Source organism: Cricetulus griseus, chromosome 9, assembly GCF_003668045.3.
Source record: "Cricetulus griseus strain 17A/GY chromosome 9, alternate assembly CriGri-PICRH-1.0, whole genome shotgun sequence".
In the NCBI taxonomy this organism is placed as follows: domain Eukaryota; kingdom Metazoa; phylum Chordata; class Mammalia; order Rodentia; family Cricetidae; genus Cricetulus; species Cricetulus griseus.
Genome location: NC_048602.1, coordinates 11,631,755 through 11,656,854, shown reverse-complemented (window position 1 = coordinate 11,656,854; position 25,100 = coordinate 11,631,755). Strand labels below are relative to the sequence as shown.

The 25,100-nt window shown below is 55.9% G+C and overlaps 1 protein-coding gene across 1 annotated transcript; it reads left to right on the top strand.

Annotated features, from left to right (window-relative positions):
• Positions 1-224: 224 nt before the first annotated feature.
• LOC100761879 (serine/threonine-protein phosphatase 5) lies at positions 225-24,347 on the top strand. Its single transcript, XM_027431324.2, has 13 exons — positions 225-423; positions 5,845-6,086; positions 13,589-13,736; positions 18,053-18,174; positions 19,920-19,985; positions 20,280-20,378; positions 21,019-21,124; positions 21,670-21,812; positions 21,910-21,997; positions 22,629-22,669; positions 22,767-22,945; positions 23,669-23,750; positions 23,831-24,347. Exons 1-13 carry the CDS (start codon positions 303-305, stop codon positions 23,891-23,893), a joined length of 1,500 nt encoding a protein of 499 aa, XP_027287125.1. The 5' UTR covers positions 225-302; the 3' UTR covers positions 23,894-24,347.
• Positions 24,348-25,100: the final 753 nt, after the last annotated feature.

The following is a 25,100-nucleotide window of genomic DNA, read 5'->3' as shown; positions in this document are numbered from 1 at the left end:
GGGCTCACCCCGGGCCTCCAGCGCTCCCCCGCGATGGGATCCTTTCCCACGAGGGGGGCATCTGGACGGCCTCTGGTCACCTTGCCCTCCGCGAGCACCAGCGTGCGAGCCGGTGGCGGGAGGGAGGGGGGGGAGGAGGGAGGGAGATGGCTCGCCGCGCAGGCGCGCCAGGCGAGCCTTTGGGGCCCGCGCTTTACGACACTTGTGCGGCAGCGGCGGCGGTCACTCGGCGCTCCTTCGCGACGGTTCGGCCTGTGTGCCGCGAGCGGCCGTTGCCAGGGCAGGGGGGGTCGCTTTGCGGCATGGCGATGGCGGAGGGCGAGCGGGCTGAGTGTGCCGAGCCCCCCCGGGACGAGCCCCCGGCCGACGGCGCTCTGAAGCGGGCGGAGGAGCTCAAGACGCAGGCCAACGACTACTTCAAAGGTGCGTGCGGGCCCGGCGCGGGGCGAGCGGTCCAGGCCGCGCGGGAGGAAGCCGGCCGGGGGCCCCCCGCGGGGAACCATGGCAACGCGGAGCCGGAGCCTGTGGGCGCCGAGGATGCAGGTTCCTCCCGAGGCAGCCGGCGCGAGGAGGAGGCGGCCCAGACCCGGGGTGGTGGTGGGGGGGGTGGAGGTGGGGGGGAGAGAGAGAGAGTCCTTGGAGAAAGCGGGGTTCCGGAGCAGAAGCCGCTCGCCGCGGTGGGGAGACTGAGGCAGGCTCTGCTGCACGATGCGGGGGGGGTACAAGCGGGGGTTGGGGGGGGACACCCGACATGTGATTGCTGCCAAAACGCGAGACCTGGACAGACAGAGGTGCTGCTAGGTGCAGGTCAGACCTGAAGAGGGCGCCACCGGCTAGTGACATGTGTTGAGGGCAGTGATGGCGCTGGCCGAGCGGCGGGGGACACCCGAGGTGACTCTGGCCAACTGAGGAAGGAGGAGGGAAGGCCCCCAGGGAGAAGGGATCTGTGGGGATGGACGAGATAGATGATTAGGTTGGAAGGAGACTTAGTTGGGGCGCGCGGGGGGGGGGGGGGTGATCCGAGGTGATGAGTAGGGAGTAGAGGTGGAGCAGGAAAGAGCTGGCGTGATCCTTGGGTTAAGAGTGCGATGTGGGAATGTGTCCGTCCGTCCGTCCATCCTTCCATCCATCCATCCATTCATTCCCTCAGTACCTTTGCATGAACTGTCACGTGCTTGGCTCCGGAGGCTGTAGCAATGAGTGAGGACCCATAGCTTGGGTTCAAGCAGCCCCGACAATTGCTAAAAACTTTCGGTGAGCACTTTGGATCGAGGTGCCAAAAGTAGAGAGTGCAGGTTAAAGTCTGCTCTGGATAGAGCCGGGTTAGGGAATGCCCGGGAGAAGGGCTTTTTAAGGAGAATTGGGAAGGGGTTTCTTTCCCACGTGGGTCAGTTGACATAGCTCAGAGACCCTCAGTTGCAGAACGAGTGAAAACAGATTGGCTTAGTCGGAGCTTGAGCAAGCCTTGGGGGGGGGGACTTGATACAAGATGAGATTAGTAAGATGAGGGACCAGATCGAGCAAAACCTATGAAGGGTTTTCTGGACTGTCCAAAAAAAAAAAAAAGACACATTGAGTAGATAGATGGGCCAGTCTGGGCTGGGGAAAATTTGGAGTGTGACCAGCCCGTGGTTGGAGGTGCCCTGGGAATGGATGAAGTTACCTACAAGTGGGATCTACAGAGAACCTAGAATGGCATTTTCCTAAAACCGAAACGGGGCTGCTGAGGGAAAAGAAAAAAAAGTGAGCCAGAGGGAAGGAAAACTAGGAAAGGTGCCCCAGGCTAAGAGAGGAAGGTTCTTCCCGAAAGAAAGCCAGTTGCCTGATCACCTAGCCCCAGGCATCGCCTCCAAGGTGAAGGCGATGATGTTGACAGTGCAGTTGTGAATGATAAAGCCAGCCCACAAGTTCCTGGCAGGTGAATATTGGGGACCCCCGGGGGACAAGCGTCTCAGTTCTGAAGGAGGGTGGAGAAATGGGGGCAGATGGCAAGAGGGGGAGTGGGTGGGGGGTCCCTAGGAGTGCTATTTCAGATATGGGCCAAAAGAGATACAGACCCAGGGAAACATCTGCAGACAGTAGGGGGTGAGGGGGAGCGGGGGAGAAAGATCTAGAATCCTAGGGAGAGGTGGGCCCCAGTGGAGGTAAGTCCAGACACTGTGGTGCATGCCTGCCAGCCCAGCTCTGGGGAGGCTGAGTCGGGAGAATTGTGAGTTTAGTGACAGCCAGGAACACATAGCAAGACCGTCACAAATAAAGTGGGAAAAGTAGGTAGAGGAGCCTTAGATGTCTCTCTGTGTGTGTGTGTGGGGGGGGGTTATAGAGATCATCCTAAGGGCAGCAAGGAGATACAGAGGGTTTTAAGAGAGTGGCCCAGCTGGTTCTGAGGGAGGACAGTTGAGAGGGTGGAACCTCTGACCTGGCTGGAGGGAGGAAATGAGGCTGGCTTCCTAGAGAGGGGGAGGGTGGCAGTTGGTCAGGGCCCAAAGGTGAGCGGAGCCTGGCACTTAGATGAGTGGGGCTGGGGTGGAGGTGGTTAGAGTTAGGCCATGGGAAGGGACAGGAGCCTTCAGCTTAGGTTCTGGAGAAATAACCCTGCTTCAGATTTGTGTCTTCTAAAGATTTGGGGGGGAGGGGGCAGGAAGCGGGGGGGGGGGGGCAGAGCAGAATAGGACTCTGCAGGGGTGGGGCACTAGAGTGGGAGGGGAGCTAATGGGTGTAAGAGATGCTATCGGGACACTCTGCGGAACTTGGGGGGCTTAGAAGGCTGGAGGCTGCCAGCAGCAGGTGACCAGGCCCAGCCTGAGAGAAGCAACCCGAAACTGGGCTGCTGCTGAGGACAAGTGAGGGAAGGAGTTAGCCATGGGGAGGACCGTTCACCTCACCCACACACCCACCTCCCAGGTCCTGAGGTTCAGGTTCTCGGGACCCTAGGGCAGGGCCAGGGCAGTCAGCCAGAGGAGCCTGGCCTAGAGCTGGCTTGAAGGAGCACCCTTCCTGGTCCAGACCTCCCACTGCTGTGGACAGGCAGTGGCAAGCACAACCCCAGGCTCATACTACAAGAATACCAATAAAGAGAATAATTGCTGCTGCTTTCATTGCACCCCTGTGGTGGCCAGGTACTCCTGAGCCGAACCTGCCTGGGGCATGGGGGTGGCGGTTTAGGTTTATAGAGGAAGCCGAAGCCGACTCAGAGTGAAACTTCTTGCCCAAGGTCAGAGTGTGTGAGCAGGAGGCGGATATCCCCTTCCTTCCTCTCTCTCCACGTGCTCAGCTCTCCTTGTTGGACTCATCTGGCCTCAGTGGGGAGAAAGGGGTACTCTGTGAAGGAAGGGGGTGTCTCGGGGACTCAGAAGGCCCATCCCCAACCACAGAGGGTTCCTCTGAGAGCTCAGCCCTACTGTAAAGGTTCTGGGGATAGAACCCGGTCCCCGGCTCAGTGTCAGTCCAAAGGAAGCAAGCCTCTGCTCTTTCCCGTTCTTCCTGAGGAAGGAGGCTGTTCTCACCTATGGGTCTTCATGATCTAAGGGTTGTGGTAGGGGAAGGACTGCATGGTGGTTCAGGGCACTCCTCTGTGAAGGAAGACTATACCTGGAGGGTTGTACTGCCGCAGCTGCAGGATGGCCCCTGGCTGGAGTGTGACAGCCGGTGGAAGCCTTCAAGGTGGGGGCCTCCTGTCCCTTGTGTGTACTGTTCCTTCCCTCCTCCATTTGGCAGTGTGTGAGGCCAAGTGCAGCCTGGTTCTCAGGTGCGGACAAGTGGTCTGAGGGGCTGAGGCTCCAGCAAGAGGCTCTCTGTCTGCACTTTTGTGTTGGAATCTGCACCACCGGGTGTCAGGCTACACACTCTCTGCCACTTGGTGAAGTCCCACCTATCCACCTGAGTACTAACCAGCAGCCTCTGGAGCCCAGCCAGGATGCCAAGGAAGCCCTCAGAGGCACTGACATTCCTGGGAGGGGCCCTCTAAACTGTGCCGCCATCTGCACCTTCCTGCCTTCGTGGCTTCTGGGAAGTTCTAGGTCCTGCCTTCTTGGGGCTCATGGGCCTAGGAGACAACCAGAGTGGCAGAACTGGGGCAGGGAAGGTGGAGGCAGGGTGGTGCCTCACCCAGACCGGAGGTCAAGTGGAGCTTCCTGAGAGGGGACATTTGGACTTCGTGACAGAAGTCCAGGAAGGACTGCTGAGCTGCACCCCCAGGACCAGCTGTACTGCCTCTGGTCTTGGTCTCTCCCTGTCCCCCAACCCCCAACCCTCTCCTCCCTTGGCCAAGTGCTTCCTTCCCCATTCATGGAGCCGCCTCTGCTCACATCCCTCTCCCATGTCTTGGATCAGGCCCTTAGGCTGTCTGAGCCCAGAGCACTTTGTCACTGTTATCTGGGATCAGATAGATCTCTCTCCTTGATACACCAGCAGTCCCTGGAGGGCAAGGCTGTGTCCCCAGATCAGTCCTGAGCTCTAGGAAGGGTGACAGACACCTTCCTCACGGTGTTGAGGGTTCAGCAAACAGTCCCTGAGTACTCTGAGAACGGTGAGGTGGGGTCAGGGCAGTAACCCCACTCCAGGTTGAAACTCAAGTACAGAGAGGGTATTGAAGTTGTCCAAGTACACCCAGCCTGAAAAACCAGAGCTGGGCCGGCTTCCCATTGTCTGAGCCGGGTGCTGTGTCAGGCTCCCACCAGGGCACGTGGAGGTAGGATAGAGGCCTTGCCATTTCTACCTGCCTCAGAATTCCCATCTGCCACTTGCCATGTGACCCCAAGCGCAGGCTTTCCTTCCCTCTCTGAGCTTGAGCAACCCTCATCAGGAGATGGGCTAATGTGGCTTTCTCCCTCCGGTTCCTTGAAGATCCATGTGTCCTGGGGTGCTGTGTGGCCTCGGGTACATTGCGGTCTCCCAGCCTGGGCAGGTCTCTCAGAGCAGCCCGAGGCCCTAGTTCTGCTGTTTGTGTAACGACCTCTCGGGAGGAGGGGTCAGGCCTAACCTCTGCCAGTACAGACTGGGGCTCTGACCTTGAACTAGGCCTCTGTGGTTTGTGTCAGGTGAGCACCAGATGTTGCTTATGCTGTGGGGACAGGAGGGTCCCACAGGTTGATGGAGAGCCCAGGGCCCAGCTGTGCTCCTCAGTTCCCATAGAGTCTGACCTTTTACCCTTGGAGGGGAGTTACCCTTGTCCCTCCCCCAGCGCTTGCCCTCCTGCGCCAGCTGGTCGCCCTCCACACCTGCTGTAGCTCCTCCTCGCAGCCTAAAGAGCTCCCTCCCTTCATCCTCCCGCTCTCCCCATCTCTGGACCTGTCTGCTTACTCTGGGCATCTGGACAGCCACAGGCTCGGACTGTCTCAGTTTGCCTGGCTTAGATGGAAGTGCTGGCACTCCCTGACGTGCCCCTCTGATCATGGGGAGACTTGGAGCCCTGAAGGAAGTAGCGCCCAGCCTGGACTTTGCTGGGCCGATGTGTGGATTGATTCAGGTTCTGGAGACTGTGACCTGAGCCTCAAAACCTGGGCTATGGTCAGACATTGGGGACAGGGAGGAGGGACAGAGTCCATACTGAACCCCAATCTTCTCTTGTTAAATATATATTTATTTATTTACTTTATGTGCATTGGTGTTTTGCTTGCGTGCATGTCTGTGTGAGGGTGTCGGATCTTGGAGTTACAGACAGCCGTGAGTTGCCGTGTGGGTGCTGGGAACCGAACCCAGGTCTGCTGGGAGAAGCGCCAGTGCTCTCAACCACTGAGCCGTCTCTCCAGCCCTAGTCTTCCCTTTTGTAACAAGGACCGTCAGTCTAGGGTGGATCCCCCCTACCTGTGGCAACAGGGCTTCATGCCTCCTTCTCCTCCACAGCCAAGGACTACGAGAACGCCATCAAGTACTACAGTCAGGCCATCGATTTGAACCCCAACAATGCTATCTACTATGGCAACCGCAGCCTGGCCTACCTGCGCACCGAGTGCTACGGCTATGCCCTGGGCGATGCCACTCGGGCCATCGAGCTTGACAAGAAGTACATCAAAGGCTACTACCGACGGGCGGCCAGCAACATGGCACTGGGCAAGTTCCGAGCTGCCCTACGTGACTACGAGACGGTGAGCCGGGCCTCGGGCACGGGCCAGCTCCCGGTACCCTAGCCAGGTGGAGGGGGGAACACCAGGGACGGGGAGGAGCTGTTCTGTGTCTCCTCTTTTCAAAGGCTCACCCAGATGCCGTGAGGACTCTAGGCTCTCGGATTCTACCTCTCGGCCATCGTGCTCTCTATGACCCTGGACAAATCACCTGGCTTCTCTGCCTTCCTGTGCCCTCAGCGTGTTGAGGACAGGCCCAGCCTCGGGTGGCTGCAGGAGAGTTTCTACTGTGTGCATGCTTGGAGCCATGCAGGCACGTAGTCTGTGGTCGCTGGTAGCTCAGCCTTGTGACTGCTGCGACTGTTGATAGTGGTGGTGATTAGTAATGGTAGCAGTTACTGGCAAGGACCGAACAAACCTTTGATAGCTTGAGAATCTGGCAGGTGGGAGCCATGTGTCACTGACTAGGCAAGGGAAATGACTGTAGGCAGAGAGTAGCGGTTCCGAGAAAGTAGAGCAGGGTGACACATGTGGAGGGACAGACAGCCTCCAGGGACACGTTCCCCTGTGGACATGAGAGAAGGGACCTGGATGACATTTCCTCATCCACCACTGCCTACTGCTGATGTGCTCTGACATGACAGCCTTGATGGCGGTAGCAGGGACTGCCAGGACATCCACTTGGGACAGGTGTGCTCTGTGCCCTTCACAGAGTCAGTGGCTCTGTGAAGTGCCACCCAGAGAATAGGAGATTGCTCCTGTCATACAGGTGAGGACTCTGTATGCAGTCCTTGACTGCATCTCTCCTCCCCAGACAGTTAGCTCCCTGCTCAGGGACTCTGATCACTGCTGACCTTGCTGTCGGTAGCCCTTCACAGTGGACCCTTTCTGTGTGTGCACAGGGTCCCAGGAGGGCTGAGGAGCCATGCCTGCAGTCACTCAGCCTGGCCTAGGTCAAGTGACACTTGGCAAAGGGCAAAAATGTGAAGGGGGCGGAATGATAGCCATGGGTGGAACGCAAAGCGTGATCTCTGTGAGCTTGGTATCCAGTCCCCCCCCCTCGTCCCTCGATAGCCTAATCTGGATTACAGTAAGAAGAGCAGTGGTCACCTGAACAGCGAACAGCTGGGGCTCTGGTACCGGGGTGAATAAAGGTCATAGGGGCCAGAAGGCCAGGTGATGGATGAATGAGTAACCGAGGAGAGGCAGGGTCTCTGCCCCTCTGGGCTCTTTACTCAGAAGCATCTTTACTCAGGGTAAGGAATTAGGATCTTTTAAGAGTGTTCTCAAGGTTGGCGTCTAACTCTGATTCTCTGTGAGACTGGGGGACGGCAGGCACCCTGCATCCGAACCGTACTCCAGGCTGTGTGGATGCCGCAGTGATGAGGGAAATCCATAGCAATCTGCAGAACCAGCTTGAGGTGGAGCCACACCTGGCACCTAAACTTTCAGCCCTGGAAAACCCCAGCAGGAGCCTGGGCTCCTTACCCTCCAAGCCCGAGAGGCTGGGCTTATGGCAGACCTACCCCAAAACTTCCTCCTGGAAGATGCTAGAGGTCATAGAGGACCTACCCAGGTCTTGTCCTCTGTGTCAGGAACTGTGTGGTGTAAATGGAGGTTTCTCTCCCATCCGCCAGTTCCCAAATAAATACTCAGAGGCTTAATATTATAATTGTTTGACCAATGGCATATTACTGACTAGCTCTCATAATTAAATAGGCCATTTTTACTAATCCGTGTATCACCACGTGGCCATGGCTAAACAGGCAATGTCCTGGCATCTTACGGCTATATGGTGTCTCCCTGACTCCGCCTTCTTTCTCTCTATATCTGTTTGGATTTCCCACCTAGCTATATTCATCCCTGCCATAGGCCAAAACAGCTTTATTCATCGACCAATAAAAGCAACACATACCCACAGCATACAGTAAGTCCATCCCACCCACATTAGTGTGGCCTTGGGTGGAGCAAATGAACCAATGGCTCCCCCTCTCCGGCCTGTTTCAGCCTCAGTGTGCACTTGGCGAACTCAGTATTGACTGTGAGCATTGTGCACGTTGAATTTACCCCTGTATAGAAAGAAGACGCCCCTCTCCAAGGTCACCTGGAAGGAGTGACAGCTGAGACTGGAACCTGGCTCCACAGTTGAAACCGTGTGGGTCTGTGAGTCAGGAGCACAGTCTGCCATTAGCCCTCCGTCTCCAGCAGAAGAAAAGCAGCTCCTTCTGTAAAAAGCCCTGTTTACGACGTGTGTGAGCATAGACGCTGCCCACTGCCACCAGTGTCTGTCTCTTCCTGTGGGCTAGAGTCAGGTGTGCAGCCACTGGAGCAGGATATGAAGGCACGGGCTCCAAGATCTGGATGTCTAGCTTGGTGGCCCGCTCAGCCCAGGCCCAGGCGTGTCACTTCAAATGCCTTGGGCCTCACCTGTAACCAGGGAACACATAGGCCTACTTGGCAGTGCCATTGTGAGGGTTGAGCGAGTGGGTAAATTTGGGGAGTGCCTGCTTTTCACTCTGCATCAGCCATGTCCTCTGGGTAGCCAGGCCCATGGTGAAGTGGGCCTGCGGCCCCTGGTTTATGCGGGTGCCAGGACATTGTAAGGGCACAGGCACCTGGGCATGTCTGTTTGCTCCCCCGCTTGGGGGCCTACCTTGGACTCGTAGTAGTAGTCGTCTCCCTCACAGGGCCATGCTGCACCCCTACACACACTTACCCCACTTCTCCCACATAGCCCTTCCACGTGGGCCCATCTTCCTGGGTCACAGCTCAGTTGGTGTCACTGTGTTCTTTCCTGTGCACTTGGAACACAGTCAGCCATGCAGGCCCAGGCCAGACCTGGGCAGTGGTAGGGTCTTCCTATACTCTGCCCTGCCCAGGGGTCCTGTGGGGTTTGTTTGGTTTGGAATAGACTTTACCTTTGTGTTTCTTAGAAATACAGTTTGACGCCCCTGATAGAGTGATACCAAAGAGACAGGCAGAGTTGGTCTGTCTGGTCTGGTCTGGTCTGGTCTGTCTCAGATGCTGGCAAAGTTGATGCTGCGAAAGTCATTTGATCTCCATGGTCCCTGATTTACAGGCGAGGAAACCGGGGTTCAGAGGTCAGAGAGGTCACTCCCCTGCAGTCTCACAGGAATCCCAGAAGGTGGTGGCATATCCCCAGAGGCAGGCTCCTAACATGCCCGCCCCTGGGCAGGTAGCAGTGTTGGTGTCCCCACCTCCTCCATCATTCAGACACTGGGTGTGTCATGGTGGACCCACTCGCTGGAGAAAGGATGTGTTGTGTGTAAGGCCGTCTCTGATGGGCTACCTGCCGGGAGCCTAGCTTTTCTCTGCTGAGTGATGCACCATCTGGCCCCTCTGGGCCAAATCTCATTGTCTGTGCCCTGCAGGTGAACCGTAATGCCCTTTTCTGATTCTTCTTGCTGGTCTGTCTCCCTTACTCAGTTCTGATAAATGCGGGCGCGTCCCTTGATAGCCACAGCTGGCCTGAATAACTGTGGATTGCTCCCAGGTGGAAGGACTGCAGGCCTTGGTGCCAGCAGAGCTGTGTGGGTGATGTTGGGACTGCTGGGGGCACCCTGCTGGAGGGAATGTACCCTGAATGGCCTCTGCTATCCCAGTGAGTCCCAGTTCCCAAACACGTGTCCCAGGGCTTATAGTAGTGACTGCTGGTGAACCCTGACAGCTGACAGTGCCATTTGTTGTTTTTGTTTTGTTTTGTTTTGTTTTTTTCAATGCTGAGGATGAAACCTGGGGCTGTGCAAGCACTTTGCAGCTGAGCCACGCCCCCAGCCCCTCACTGGGGGATTCTAGTCAGGGGCTCTTCCACTGAGCCACGCCCCCAGCCCTTCACTGGTGGGTTCTGGGCATGGGCTCTTCCACTGAGCCACGCTCCCGTTCTATTGTTTTTATAAAGTCCCTGATCCTACCAAGGGGACCTAGCCTCTCGACCTCATCTAATTCTAATTCCCTCACAAGTAACAAGCCACAAAGCCCTACTTCAGCCCCTGAAGATGGCAGCTTTTAAAGACATCTCGTTTCTTCAAAAGCGCGGTGATCACATGCAGCCTGCACAGATCCCAGTCTCCCCAGTGCAGGGTGCACTTGGACCCTATGTGTGTCACAGAACACTGCCACATGGCATCTTTTGTTGGTTGCTTGTTTTTGCCTTATGAGAGAGTCTGGATATGTAACCCAGGTGGTCGTTGAACTCCTAGAATGAAGCCATCCCCTTGCCTGGGCTTCCAGAATCACAGGCATACTGGGTGCATCACTGCACCTGGCTTTGGTTGCCACTTTTTAAAGACATGACCGTGGGCCAGGTATGGTGGTGCATGCCTTTAATTCCAGCGCTGGAGAGACAAGAAGTTAGAGGCTAGCAAATCTCTGAGTTCAAGGCCTGCCTGGGCTGCATAGTGAGAGAAAGGAATGAACTGTCTGGTGCTGACACTAAGTTCTGGTGCAGTGGGTCTCAGACCCCAAAGAGTCCTGTGGTATGAAATGGTTCCCGCCCTCAGGAGAAGAGCTTGACAGGGCCATCTTCCTGTCATACCTAGCAATCACTGCAACACCGCATAGCAGGCATGGGAATTGAGTGTTTGCTGCTGCTGGGTGGGCCTGACAGTAAAGTCTCACACCAGCCTTCTGTAGGGGTGCTTGCACCACTGCTGTTTTCTAGAAACTGGGGGTCTTGGATGAGCAAGACACATGCCCTGCCTGGAAGGCCAGAACCCAGAGCTGGAAGGACTATTGCGTTCAGGAGCCTGGGCTTTGACACAGACTAATCCAGGAGTGCACAGAACCCTGACCTTTTGGGTTAATAACTTTACCACTCTGTCTAATGGGGATTTGCTGCCCCCACCCACCCACCCACCCACCCACCCACCCCACGGAGCTGGGTAGAGGATACAGTGAGCCGGAGTCATTCACCACAACAGCGGCATCCAGCCCCATCTTTCTCCTTAGCCTGCAGCCCATCTGAGGACAGGTCTGGCTTCTAGGACATGCTTGTCACCCTTTCTTCCCGTAGGAGGCATTCGTTCCCTGATGGGGACACAGCTCTGTGCCCCCAGTGCCACTGAGGTGGGAGGGACATTGTCCCCGGCCTGGAGGCTTCATGGGGGAAAGGAGCAGAAAGGAAGTTGGCATTAGGAATGAAGGGTGTGTGACAAGGGCAGTGTGGCATACTTGGGGACCTGTGAGAGGCAGCACCAGGCCACAGAGAAAGATAGGGTGGGCCTTGAGGGCTAGGCTTGAAGCCATGTGGACTTCATCCTGGGAAGTAGAGGGAGCCTGGCCACCCCGCCTCTCGCTGGGAAGGGCTCCAAGGGCTGCCTAAAGCTGGCAGCCCTCAAGCTTGACACCACACCTACTCCCCAGTAGAGCTGTCTGGCGGGTGGCCCGGCCTAGGCTGGCCAAGCACCTGCAGGGAGTAGGGGTTGTCTTTGCCCAGGCTCTGACTCACTCAGCCAGCCAGCTTTGCGGTGGGGTGGGGGAAATTCTGAGGGCCAGTCTTGGGATGGCTGTGTAGGTCAGCGGGTGTGTGACAAAGCTTTTTGGGGGGATAGATGAGTAACACACATGTCTGCTTACCCCAGATAGGGATCTTGCAACAGATCACACCACCAAAGTCCAAGTTCATGAACCAGTGAGTTTTTATCAGGGTTACCTAACAGGAGTATGAGTGAGGGGTTACTTACAGGAGTAGAAATGACAGCTTATCACCCAAGCCCGCTCCAGCATGGATGACAGCTCACAGAGCTGGGAACCTGAAGCACACTGCACAGCCTGCAGGCAACTGACCATGTTGGAGAATGTCCTTTCCTGGTGCCTCGGTTGGTCTAAACCTCTTGCGGGCACATTGACTGGTTTCTCTCTGGTTTCTCTCTCTCTTCTAGGCAGCTGGTCTGGTCTCAAGAGTCTCCCTTGTAGCTTGGCTACTCTTAGCAGTTTTATTGCTTGCTCTGCAGGGGGCGCCTAGTAAGTCTGTGCAATTTTAGGGACATCCTGAAGGCATTTATTTATTTATTTATTTATTTATTTATTTATTTATTTGTGTGTGTGTGTGTGTGTGTGTGTTGTGTATGCAACACTCTGCCTCCATGTCTGCCTGCATGCCAGAAGAGGGCACCAGAACTCATTATAGATGGTTGTGAGCCACCATGTGGTTGCTGGGAATTGAACTCAGGACGTCTGGAAGAGCAGCCAGTGAGTGCTCTTAACCTCTGAGCCGTCCCTCCAGCCCCCTGAAGCCATTTTGAGGTGTTTATCTGTCTGCTTAAGGAGCTTCCCTGTAGGATGGAATGATTCCATCTCAGAGGAAACTGTTAAACATCAGCAGGTCAGACTGGTCCGATTATAGTTGTGGTAGCCAAACTAAGGCTCAGAGATGAAGTCTGTTGCCCAGAGCCTCACTCTGTAGCCCAGGCTAGCCTGCTGTTATCAGTCATCCTGCTTCTACCTCCTAAGTGCTGAGATTAGACCTGTACCACCAGCCCCCCCCCCGCCCTCGCCCCCCCCCCCCCCCCCCCCCCCCCCCCCGTGAGCTCCTGAAATCTGAGTTTGCAGGAGGCGGTACAGAGCAGTGCAGGCAGGCCCCTTTTACTGCTGTGGCCTGGAACTGCCTGCTCACAGTGGACTGTCTTGGATCTTTTCAAAGTACTCCCTCATTCATGCTTATAGCTCTCTCAGGTGACACTGTTACTAGTTTCCCCTCCCAGGGAGGAAACTTAGGCCAGATCACCTACCCCAGGCTCCTCCATCACCAGTGGCTAAGCTAGGACTTGAGCCGTGTCTCCTATCCCAATACCAGGAAACGGCAGTTAGAGCCTCAGTCTCCCATAAAGCCCCAGGGGAAGCAAGCTGCTGGCTGTCACCTGCACAGTCCCTCTTGTGTGTCAAGGCCCTCGTTCCTGTCTCAGTCCTTTCAGCAGACCCCTACTTTATACTAAGGGACAGTAGGTGCTAGGAGTCCAGGCTGCTCTAACTCTAACCTCCCTCTCAGCTCCCCCGACTGGCTGTGCTGGGAGCCTGAGACTTGTTTGCTCAGCTGGGTACCAGTTTTGTTTTTGTGTTTGTTTTTCGAGACAGGGTTTCTCTGTGTAGCTTTGGAGCCTATCCTGGCACTCGCTCTGGAGACCAGGCTGGCCTCAAACTTACAGAGATCCGCCTGCCTCTGCCTCCCGAGTTCTGGGATTAAAGGCGAGCGCCACCAACGCCCGGCACCAGTTGGTTTTAACAGGGCAGCAGTTGTTTAGTGAGGGCACTTGCATGGGCCAATGCCCTGACCTCTAAAGCCATCCTGGGGGGCAGCTCAGTGTGCTTGGTGTGGGGATGTAAAAACTGAATCCTGAGTGACAGGGCCAGGGTTGTCCTGCTAGCATGTGGTGGTCCGACGCTGGCCTTTCCTCAGCTCGGGGCTGTGCATGCAGTCCAAGACAAGCGCAGCGACCCTGGTGGCTCATCTGGGCTAGGTGGCTGGCCCTCCGGAGTGTGACACCTCTTCACTCTCTCTTCCTGACCAGGTGGTGAAGGTGAAGCCTAACGACAAGGATGCTAAGATGAAGTACCAAGAGTGTAGCAAGATTGTGAAACAGAAGGCCTTTGAGCGGGCCATCGCGGGCGACGAGCACCGGCGTTCTGTTGTGGACTCTCTGGACATCGAGAGCATGAGTGAGTGGGCCTGGCTGTGCACCACACCCCCTGCACACGCGTCACTGACACACTAAGTGGGTAAAGGCGGGGTTTCAGGGGACGTTTGGAGATGCAGGTGTCACCCACAGCTGCTGTCTTCCTTAGCCCTCTCCCCTCCGTCTCAATCAAGAGTGGGAACCGTTGAGTAAGCTTGGGGTGTCATGGCCTAACACGTCCCTTGCTCTAGTCACTCCCCAGGGTCTAGTTAGGCTCAGGGCCCATGGTGCCAAACAGGTGTTGCTTCCATTGCCACCACCATGTCTTGTGGATGTCGGGGCCTTATTCGCTGTCACCCTTGGCTTTACGTGATGGGGTGATCGGCATAGGGTTTTAAGCCACAGCGAGTGCCATGCCTAAGAATCCCCCACGGTTCCAGTACCCTGTGACAGTGCTTCAGGCTTGGGGACAGAAGGGAAGCGGAGATAGGGAGTCAGAACAGGAAGAAACGGTAGGACTGTGTGACATTGTCTCTTAACAGGAGCTCTCTGCTCACAGCGCGCGCCCATGCGCGCGCGCGCACACACACACACACACACACACACACACACACACCCCGACCACCCCCAGTCACGCGTTCCTTTGGTTTTGCTCAGGTGTGTGAGTCCAGCCTGTGTGTGTATGGGGGTCAGGACATAAAGGAGCTCACTCTAGTCCAGGCTGGCCTTACACTCATGACAATCCTCCTGCCTCAACTTCCCAAGTGCTGGGGTTACAGGGGTGAGTCACCATGCCTGCTGTCTCCTCTCATCTTAGCCAGCCAGGCCTTTGGGTGCCTGTTCCACTTCTCTGGGGAGCCGGCTCTAAGGAGCACGTCTCCCTGCCAGGGCTAGATGTTATAATCTGTACCGTCACTCGGTGTGAACAGATGACAGTTGTCACCTATGTCTGTGCATTGTCCTCTGGTTTCCTGAGCACGCTTTGGCCACTTGTTGTCAGCCCCCCCCCCATTCCCCCACAAGGAAAGCCACAGTCTCTGGAGACAGTGTCAAGTCCTGTCACAACCCATTTGGAGCTGCGGGACCCCCACCACCACCAGCATCACCCCCAACTCACCAGCTGTTGAGCGTGTTCCCCCATAGGACTGTCCCATAGCTCCCAGCACGTGAGCTGTTCCTGAGTGGGCACGTCTAGACTCAACCATCTTTGCAGTCCTGCAGCTCCCATGTCCACTCATTTCCCTGGAGCAGGTGACCTTCTTGCATGAGTCCTGGGATGTCAGGGAACTAGTGACTGACGTGGATCATTCCTGCTTCAGTGAGCTCCTCTGACCTTCCTGGGTCTCTGTTCCAAACACACACCCCTTTCCCCAGCCATGGTCACGTTGCCTTCCTGCCTGACTGTGTCAGCACAGGCACAGACTTGGGCCTCAACACCGCCCAGTTCGTTGGTAGCCACCAAGCACAGCTGTCCCCTGCTTCTGCGGGAGAGGCGTCCTCCCAAGTGGAAGGTTGTCCTTTCACATTGCGGTGGCCGTGCATACACCTAGAAGCTTTAGGTCCATCGCAAGCTATGACCAGGCGCTATCCAAATGTCAGTAAATACCCAGCTTCTCAGAGTACGCCTTGAGGAGCGGTCCCCTGCCCCTTAGGGCCCCCCCACACACACCTTGTGTGATGCTTGTGAGCCCTGCTGTCCCTAGAGTGACTCACCTGGAAGTTGTGGTTTCTCAGGTTATGCCCATCAACACAGGGACAGGCTCAGTCACTGTCCCACCGCAAGGTAGAGAAAGCCCTCACATTGAATGTCTCTGGCCCAGAGTTTTTGCTGTAAGCCCCAGTCAAGGCTATGCCTAAGGCTACTGCACAGAAATGTGTCCCGACCAGCCCTGCCCCTGCTGCACGTGGATGGGAAGCATGCCCAGTTCTTAGTTGATATGGCCACTTACTCCTGCCAGGGTGTGGGCTCCGCAGTTGTGTTTAATGGAGAAGGCATTCATTACCTGGTGAGATAATACTGTACATCCCATAATACAGTCGGGTAGAGGGGGTATGTGTATCACAGGAAGTGTGTTCAAATCCACCAGCCTCTGTGAACCTTTAGCACACCTATTAACACTCCAGCTCACAGTCCTGTCAACCCGAGAAGTCTTACTCATTTTATTTCAGTGTGTGAAGGTGTTCTGCCTACCCGTGTATCTGTACACCACTTGTGTGCCTGGTACCCTCAGAAGGTATCGAATTCTATCGGGACTGGAGTTAAAGGTGGTTGTGGGCCACCATGTGTGTGTTTGGGATTGAACCTGGGACCTCTGCAAGAGCAACAAATGTTCTTAACTGCTGAGCCATCTCTCCAACTTTCACATTTTTGATAGATAGATAGATAGATAGATAGATAGATAGATAGATAGATAGATAGATAGATAATACCCGAAGTGGGAAGGTCTTCCCCCCTCAATCAGTACAGTAATCTCCCTATAGACAGGCCCAGCAGCCCGTCTCCTGGGTGATTCTGGACTCTGTCTAACACAGCCTGGTGTATCCTTCACTTTGCAGCAGTCAGGATCCAAAGCCAGGATCCTGCATTGGGACCCTCAGAACCCCCTGTAGGACAAAGCCAGGTCCCTGCATTTGGACCCTCAGAACCCCCTGTAGGAAGGCTCCTTTGGGGAGCTGATAATGGGATCGTAAACAACTCCTCCACACGAGGCCTTCTGCTCTCAGAATGTCTTGGTCTTCCCTCCGGCAGTTTCTTTCACTTTTGGTGACCAGAAGTCCCTGCAGGTGTGTGACTTTTTCCTGGAGGCTGAAGTTGGTCTCAGGCCAGTGTGGGACCCGACTCTCTCTACTTCAGTTGTAGCTTAGAAAGCTTTACCAAGAAATTGAGCCGGTCACGTTTTCTTAGTAGAATGTGGAGCTGGTGCCTTCAATGAGAGCACAACACAGCTGTGGCCCTGTACAGAGTGTGACCACGTGGTCACCCAGAAGTCATACTCCTTATCTTCTTCCTTCCGGACCACATTTCTGTGAACCAGTGCCATCCCAGCAAATCCACTCCCAGCCCTAGTGCTGTCAGTATATGGGAAGAGCATAGTTTTTTCCTCATCTCGCTTAGCAGTCAGCACAGACTCCTGGTCACCAAGATGGAATGCAGATTTCTCCACCAGTAACCGGGTCCTCCGGTCTGTAGTGGGTACCATCTGCAGATGCCTCTGATTCCAATGAGTTCTGACAAACTGGGGCGCAGCCCCAAGCCCTCCCACGCGCACACGGCTTTGAGAAGCATTCATTGAGTGTCGTGTTGTGTGAGTATGTGTGTCTATGTGCCGTGGTGCTTCTGTGGAACCAGCCGCCTCCACGGCATCGCTTGTTCCAAGTCCCAGATTTGTTTTGACCATGCCTCTGACCCACTGGGGGTGAATCAGGCCTCCTACGGTCCACTCTTCAGACTTCATTAATTTGTCAGGTGACTCACAGAGCCCAGCAGGGTGTTTACCAATCTGTTATACGGCCTAGACATGAAGAGCTGCAGAGGGAACGAGCACATGGACGTGCGAGCTGCCCTCCAGCAACCTTCGTGGGCTCCGCTGTCTGGACCCTAGACGAGGAGCTCCCAGGTCCCTGCCTTTGCCTTGGAGTCTTGACAAGGACTTCACTACATAGACAGACACTGGGTTAGACCATTGGCTGTTGTCCTACCACACTCAAGTCCCATCTGCTCACCCCTGAGAAGCCTGAGAGCCAGGAGTCAGTGGGGGAGCCGGCTATAATTGAGGACCTGCCTCCTGACAGCGAGACAGTAGCTAGCTTGTCTGCCTCCCTCCCAGACACACACTCTCGGGGTCTTCATCAATCAGGGTGTGCGTCATTGTTCTTTCTGGCCAGAGTATCTTCACAGTGGACGGTGACTTCCTGGAGGCACGGCGCGCAGTCCCTTGGGAGGACACAGCCCTGTGCAGTTTGGCCCAGCAGTCCCCATGCTGGGTTGCTCATGCACCGTGCTAGGAGGAGTGGCCCACATTCCGATGTCACCTGAAGGTCACCAGGTGCTCTGGGCTCTGAATCTGAAGAGAGATTATTTGGCAATCGCCCTCTTAGCTGCTCCTTTAGAATGTGGGGCACAGGGCGGGGAAAACAGCTCTCCAGAGGACAGGCGCCAGAGGAGAAAGCCACTGCTTAGAACTGGCCAGAGAGTTAAGGGAGTGTAGGAGCTGTGGGCTGACCTAAGACCCAGGAGTAAGTACCGTGGCATCATGGGAATCTTAGTTATCTCATCGCCTCACCCCATCCCTCTGGGCCAGGTTCCCCTTCCTGCCCCTCCATGACTGAAGTCACTAACTGTTCCCCTTGTTCCTACAGCCATTGAAGATGAATACAGTGGGCCCAAGCTTGAGGACGGCAAAGTGACAATCACCTTCATGAAAGAGCTCATGCAGTGGTATAGGGAACAGAAGAAACTGCACCGGAAGTGTGCCTACCAGGTACCACACCACCCACCCGTGCCACCTTTGAGTAAGCGAGGATGTGCATGGTTGGGAGAGATCTCAGATAACAGAAGTCATTACTTTTTTTTTTAAAGATTTATTTACTTTATGTATATAAGTGCTCTATCTGTGTGTCCTACTTTATGCCAGAAGAGGGCACCGGATCATAGCCATAGATGGTTATGAGCCACCATGTGGTTGCTGGGAATTGAACTCAGGACCTCTGGAAGAGCAGTCAGTGCTCTTAACCCCTGAGCCATCTCTCCAGCCCCCAATAGAAGTCCTATTTCTAGGACAGAGTTAGCCATACATGTCGCCCCTCCTGTGATAGTGTCACAGCCCGCCTCTGGTCATAGCCCCAACAGGAGCTACCTGCCACCAGCCTGAGCAGCTGTAAACCCCCTGGTGTGGCGCCTCCCCCCTCCCCCCTGAGGGGCTACTGTCACCATCTGTGGTGTGATTCCTTCAGGATTTTGGATGCATTTATTAATTTTCTTTTGGAATGTGATGTTGGCTGTTAGGGGTAGCAAGAACAGTAGTCTTTACAGCTTCCTTAGTGGCCACCTCCCGTCTTTTGTTTGGTTTGGGGGGATTGATTTTTTTTTTTTTTTTCAAGACAGGGTTTCTCTGTGTAGCTTTGGAGCCTATCCTGGCACTCACTGTTAGACCAGGCTGGCCTGGAACTCACAGAGATCTGCCTGCCTCTGCCTCTCGAGTGCTGGGATTAAAGGCGTGCGCCACCAACGCCTGGCTTTGGGGGGCTGGGGGTTCTTTTTATGAGACTTTCTCTTCTCCCCAAATTTTGGGGTTTTGTTGATGTTGTTATTAAAAATACATGGAAGTTAGCTGGGTGGTGGTGGCACACGTCTTTAATCCCAGCACTCGGGAGGCAGAGGCAGGTGGATCTCTGAGCTCAAGGCCAGCCTGCTCTACATAGGGAATTCTAGACCAGCCAGAGATACACAGTGAGTGAGACCCTGTCTGAAAAATAAAAAGAATGAAACTATATACCCCAAGCTAAACTTAACCTGCCAGGATTGCAAGTATGTGTCCCCCGTACACCCCCCAGCAGATTGTCAAAACGCCAATACCCGCTGCAGGGTGGAAAGGTCCCCTGCCCGCTTCTCTGCAGAGAGAGGCTTATATCTCCAGGAGCTTTATGGCCATGCATTACGTGTGTGCAGGCCTGCTCTGTGTACATGTGTGCACCCACATGTAGAGCATGCGTGAGTCTGTAGGTGTGAGAACAAGGAGACGGGGTCTTACTCAGCTGGAAACCCACCAGCCTATCTGGGCTGGCGAGCCCACAGGCTCCGGGAATCTGCCTGTCTCTGCCTCCTCTATGCTGGAATGACAGACAGACGTGCCTGCCTGTCTGTTTACACTGCATGTGTGCAGTACCTGTGGAGGCCAGAAGAGGGCACTGGATCCTTTGGAACTAAAGGTGTGGACGGTTGTGAGCCACTATGTAGGTGCTGGAAATCAAACCCTGGTCTTCTTTAAGAACAGCCGATGCTCTTAGCTGCTGAGCCATCTTTCAAGCCCCCAGTCACGAGGATTGAATGACACATGGGCCCCTCAACCCCTCTTGAAGGCCACCTCTGTCCCTAACTGGCACCCAGTAGTAGTCCAGGCCTTCCCAGTAGCGCCCGGGCAACTGAGGCTTTCCAAGGGCCTTAAAGGGGCAGCACCTTGAACTCTCACCCCAGGCAGCTCTACTTACAGCCCGCCCTGTCTCCCAGATCCTAGTACAGGTGAAGGAAGTCCTCTGCAAGCTGAGCACTCTAGTGGAGACGACGCTGAAAGAGGTGCGCCTTGTGCTTGCTGCAGGGTGGAGGGCGCATGGAGGGAGGGGGAGGGGGAGCGGCCTGGTAGGTCACCCAGCTGAGGGCCTGAGAAACACCTGCACGACGCCCCTTCTCTCTGTACCTCACCCCCCCACCCCCACACACACCCGTCTGCTTCCTGGTTGCCGTGTCCCCTGCCCTGTGTCTTGCATGGGTTTTCCTGCTCCATGTGACCTCTCCCCTCATTTCTCCTCTGCCCCCCTCCCCACATCTCTCTCTGGGCCCCTCCCTCTCCGGTGGCCTCTTTTCTTCCAGACAGAGAAGATTACAGTGTGCGGGGACACCCATGGCCAGTTCTATGACCTGCTCAACATATTTGAGCTCAACGGTTTACCTTCAGAGACCAACCCCTATGTATCCTCCCGTGTCGCCCCGTGTGGAGAGGGCGGCGCCCCGCTAGGGAAGAACACCGGGACTGACCGCCATCTTACTGTTACTGTGGTCACTGCAGCTCCAGGCTACAAGGTGACACACCAGTGTCCACCCAGCCCAGGGCTCCAGCAGGCTGTCCCGTCTCCTGCCTCAGTGCCCTCATGTGGACCGTGGGGTGATAAGGTCTTCCTCACAGGGTCATTAGGAGGCGGTGAGCAGATGAGCAGGACCACCCCCTGTATTTTCCCAGTTTTGTTTTATTTGGGGCTTTTTTGGGGTGAGATGTCAAGTATAGCTCCTGTTGGCTTTAACCCTTGAGCTTCCTGCCTCCCTCTCCCCCATGCCGGGCTTGTGGGCATACACCCCACACCCTGGCGTGGGGTGTTTCCCTGGTGCTTAGCCACAGGGTAGGGTCCCTCGGCTGCGTACTCTTGGGGGAAGGGTCTGTCCCATCTGTGGTTCCCCAAGACAGGTGAAGTTGGGTCCTTGTGATGTCCCAGGGCATGTCAGTCCAAAGGCAGGCCAGGGGTGCACCCCCTTTGGAGGTACTGACGCCAGGGGGACAGGAGGGACTGCCCCCGACCCATCCACCACCCCCACCATGGTTTCCTTAACAAGAAAGATATTTAATGGCGACTTTGTGGACCGAGGCTCCTTCTCCGTTGAAGTGATCCTAACCCTCTTTGGCTTTAAGCTCCTGTACCCAGATCACTTTCATCTTCTTCGAGGTAATGGGGGTTTTATCATACTCTCCCACCACCACCACCACCACCACCACCCCCAGGCCCGCCCCGCCCCGCCCCGCCCCACCCCGCCATGCCCCAGTCTCCAACTGTAAAGGAAAGAGTAGTTGAGCCATGCATTTCGTGACTTCACCGAGCTCTGCGTGGTGCCACCAAGTAAGGTTGGACAGGTTGCTCTGAACTAGCAGCCTCATGTGAGGGTCGGCACTGCACTTGCCACAGACAGCTCGGTGTGGGACTTTGCTGCCAATTGCTGGCAGGTGCCAGACAAGAGGTTTGAGGGAGGGGTGCCTTTTTCTAGTTTATACATGGCAGGTGTCAACAGCCTCCCTGGGGAAACCAGTCTAGCACAAAGGTCAAGCAGAGTAGGGAGGTGGACACTCATTTGGGAAGCTTAGTGCCAGCCTGCCGTCATTGGGCGGGGCCATCTTATCCTCAAGGTTGCCTCAAGGTTATCCTGAAGGTTGCCAGGTAGGTATATGATAACATGGAGGCCTGAAGGTCCTCTCCTGTCCCCCTGTTGTGGCCAGGCAACCACGAGACAGACAACATGAACCAGATCTACGGGTTCGAAGGCGAGGTGAAGGCCAAATACACAGCCCAGATGTATGAGCTCTTCAGTGAGGTGTTTGAGTGGCTCCCGCTGGCTCAGTGCATCAATGGCAAAGTACTGGTGAGGACCGAAGGCCTTCCCGCCCCGTGTGTGGGCAGCATGCTGGTTCCGGGGGAGGGGGCCTCCTTTCCTCACAGAGACCACACACCTCCCCCAGATCATGCATGGAGGCCTGTTCAGTGAGGATGGCGTCACCCTGGATGACATCCGGAAGATTGAGCGGAATCGGCAGCCACCAGACTCAGGTGAGTGACTCCGGGCACAGAGAGGAGTACCTGGGCTCCCACAGACTATGCCCTTGGCAAGCACGGGGCCACTTTTTTCCCCACCTGCATCCTGAGTCAGTGGGACTATGCCAGCTGGGAGACCTCAGTCACCTGTCACCCATTTGCTCCCCTCCCGCTGCAGAGGAATGAAGGCACCTGTCACTGAGGACATAGATGATGTGGGTAGTCTCCGCAGGGTGGTGACATTCGAGATGGCACCAGAGGAAGGGCAAGGCTGTGGCCAGTGGGGGAGGACAGCAGCGAGTGAAGGGGTGGGGTGGGTGGGGCTGGCCCTCGGAGGTTCCTGCTACACATAATACTGGCGGCCACATCCTGAGAGCTACAGACCTTGGTGGGAACGTGGGCTCTGCTGCTGGGGCAGTGGGGAGCCACAGGAGGCTTCGGGCAGGAAGAGGCTTCAGGCTGAATGAGAGGTAGCGGGAACTGGCCAGCTCAGAACTGGTATGCAGGCCCTGAGCCCTGGCCACAGTGATGTCCCCGGCCAGACCCCACCACCACCATCACCCCCACCACCACGCTGTACTGTGGGGTAGGCCCCTGTCTGGTGCAACCCGGAAGATAAGTCTCTAACCCTCTGCCCTTCCCCCAGGTCCCATGTGTGACCTGTTGTGGTCAGATCCCCAGCCACAGGTGAGTGTGGTGTCTTGCTGTGAGTGGGGGCTGAGTGGTGGGTGAAGCCAAGCCGGCAGTCACCCAGACTCTCCTGTTCTTCCCTTGCTCCTACCAGAACGGGCGCTCCGTCAGCAAGCGGGGTGTGAGTTGCCAGTTTGGGCCTGATGTCACCAAGGCCTTCCTGGAGGAGAACCAGCTGGAGTACATCATCCGCAGCCATGAAGTTAAGGCTGAAGGCTATGAGGTGGCCCATGGTGGCCGCTGTGTCACCGTCTTCTCTGCCCCCAACTATTGGTGCGTCTCCCCCTCCCACCCTCTGCTCGGGGCACAGGGTTTGCTGTGTGGCTTTAGAGACCAGGTCTTACTCTAGTCCAGGGCTGTGTCATCCATACTCAGGACATTTCTGTTGCGTGCCTCTCAAGTGGAAGATAGGCCTGAGCCACTCTGGCAGGTTTTGGCTTTAACTTTCCTCATGGAAAATTTCTGCCATAGGAAGGAAGGACACCAGAGAGTGCATACATGGTGATGTAATGAACACTTGTGGCCCCGGCGCTGTCCCCAGCCCCGGGTATTAGGTCCTCTTCCCTTGGACCGAGGCTTTACATCAGAGTTCACTGTCTCCCTCCCCCTCCATGTGTGTGGAGGGAGCCAGGCCACGGGGCTGCGTGGGCTTCTGTTCTTAGACTAGGCTGTGACATCCTGGTGGTGTCAGATCACTCTGTCCCCTGCACCTCCAGTCAATAAGGTAGATCTCGGTATGGTGATGGTGAGATCCCGTCTCCAGGCTCCTCCCCCACCTTTCCCAGGCTTCCCCCCTCCAGCCCTCTTGAGTGTGGTTTCTTCTCTGCCGCCACCATCTCTGTCTACAGCGAGTGTAGACAGAATGGTGTCTCCCTCTTCTCTCCTCCTCCCTACAGTTCCCTCCTGTCCCCCCCCCCCCCCCCCCCCGTTTTCCCCCTTCTCTTAATCTGTAGCCCCGACCACACAGCCTCTCTGCCCCTGTCCCTGTCCCTGCAGTGACCAGATGGGAAACAAAGCCTCCTACATCCACCTCCAGGGCTCAGACCTGCGGCCCCAGTTCCACCAATTCACAGCAGTGGTGAGTGGCCTGAGGCAGAGCACTGCCTGGGCAGGGGCTGCGAGTGAGCGGGTCCTCTGACTGTCCCTCTCCTTCTGCAGCCTCACCCCAACGTCAAGCCCATGGCCTATGCCAACACGCTGCTGCAGCTAGGAATGATGTGAGCTGCCCACAGCCGCGCACCAGGGCCTGCCCAGCTCGATGGCCCCGCCTTCGGCCTGCTGCCCCGCCCCACGGCAACGTTGGACCCCCTTTTACTTTGTAAAGTTTGTATTTATTCCCCTTTAGGTTGCAGAGGGGGTGGGGGCAGCGCGGGGCAGCAGAGGACAGGTTCCTGGTCAGAGGAAGGAGTTGAGACCGGGTAGGGCACAGCCTGGGCATTCGGGGGAAGGCCAACCTGGGAAGGGGTGGGGCCAAGAGGAGGCCCCGCCTCCTCATCTGCATGGCTCCTCCCCTGGGAAAGCAATAGGGCCTTACCATAGGAAAACCCCAAAAGAGGATCATCAGGCCTTCTCCTGGTAGCCTCAGTGTGGGGCGGAGCTGGGGCCCACCTCCAGCTATTTTATGTTCTGTAATTAAATATGTTAAAATAAAGTCATTATTGTAAGTCAAACCTCATCTCAGACCCGCATCGGCATGACACCACCACAGGCCGCCCTTCCAGGGTGGGTCCAGTTCGGTTCTGGACACCTCACAATGAGGTGGGCATTTGGGACCTAAGAGCAAGTGATCACAGAGGCGGCAGCCTCTGACTCTGAGGCCTGTGCAGGGCCCGGTGTCAGCCACAGTTGGGAAGAGCACCTCATCATGCTAAGAAAGGCAGGGTGGCTATACCACGTCAGGGCCACGGGAGTTTACACGGCTGCTCACATGGTAGGAACTGGAAAGCAGGCTAGACCTCAAGCGGAGCCCACCCTCAGTGTCCGAATCCTCCAGCTAGGTCACATGTCCAGAAAGTTATATCTCCTGGTATTACCAGCTAGGGACCACTTGTGGGGGACAGTTCCCTTCAAGCTGTTCTAGTCTAACCTCCACATTTCCACAGCCCTTTCCACCAGTTAATGCTAACTCAGGAAACTGAGGGGCAGGACCAGTGAGATAGGTGGCTCAGTGGATAAACTGTTTGCCAGGCAGGCCTGACAACCTGAGGTTGAAGTAGAGCACTAACTCTGACCTCTGACCTCTGACCTCACACATGCTAGGTATATGTGCCCTACCCCCAATAACACACACCTGCAGACAGTGTCTCTGTGGCCCTGGCTGTCCTGGAATTCACTTATAGACCAGGCTGTCCTGGAACTCACAGAGATCCTCCTGCCTCTGCCTCCCCAGTGCTGGGATTAAAGACGAGCGCCACCACCTCCCGACCTC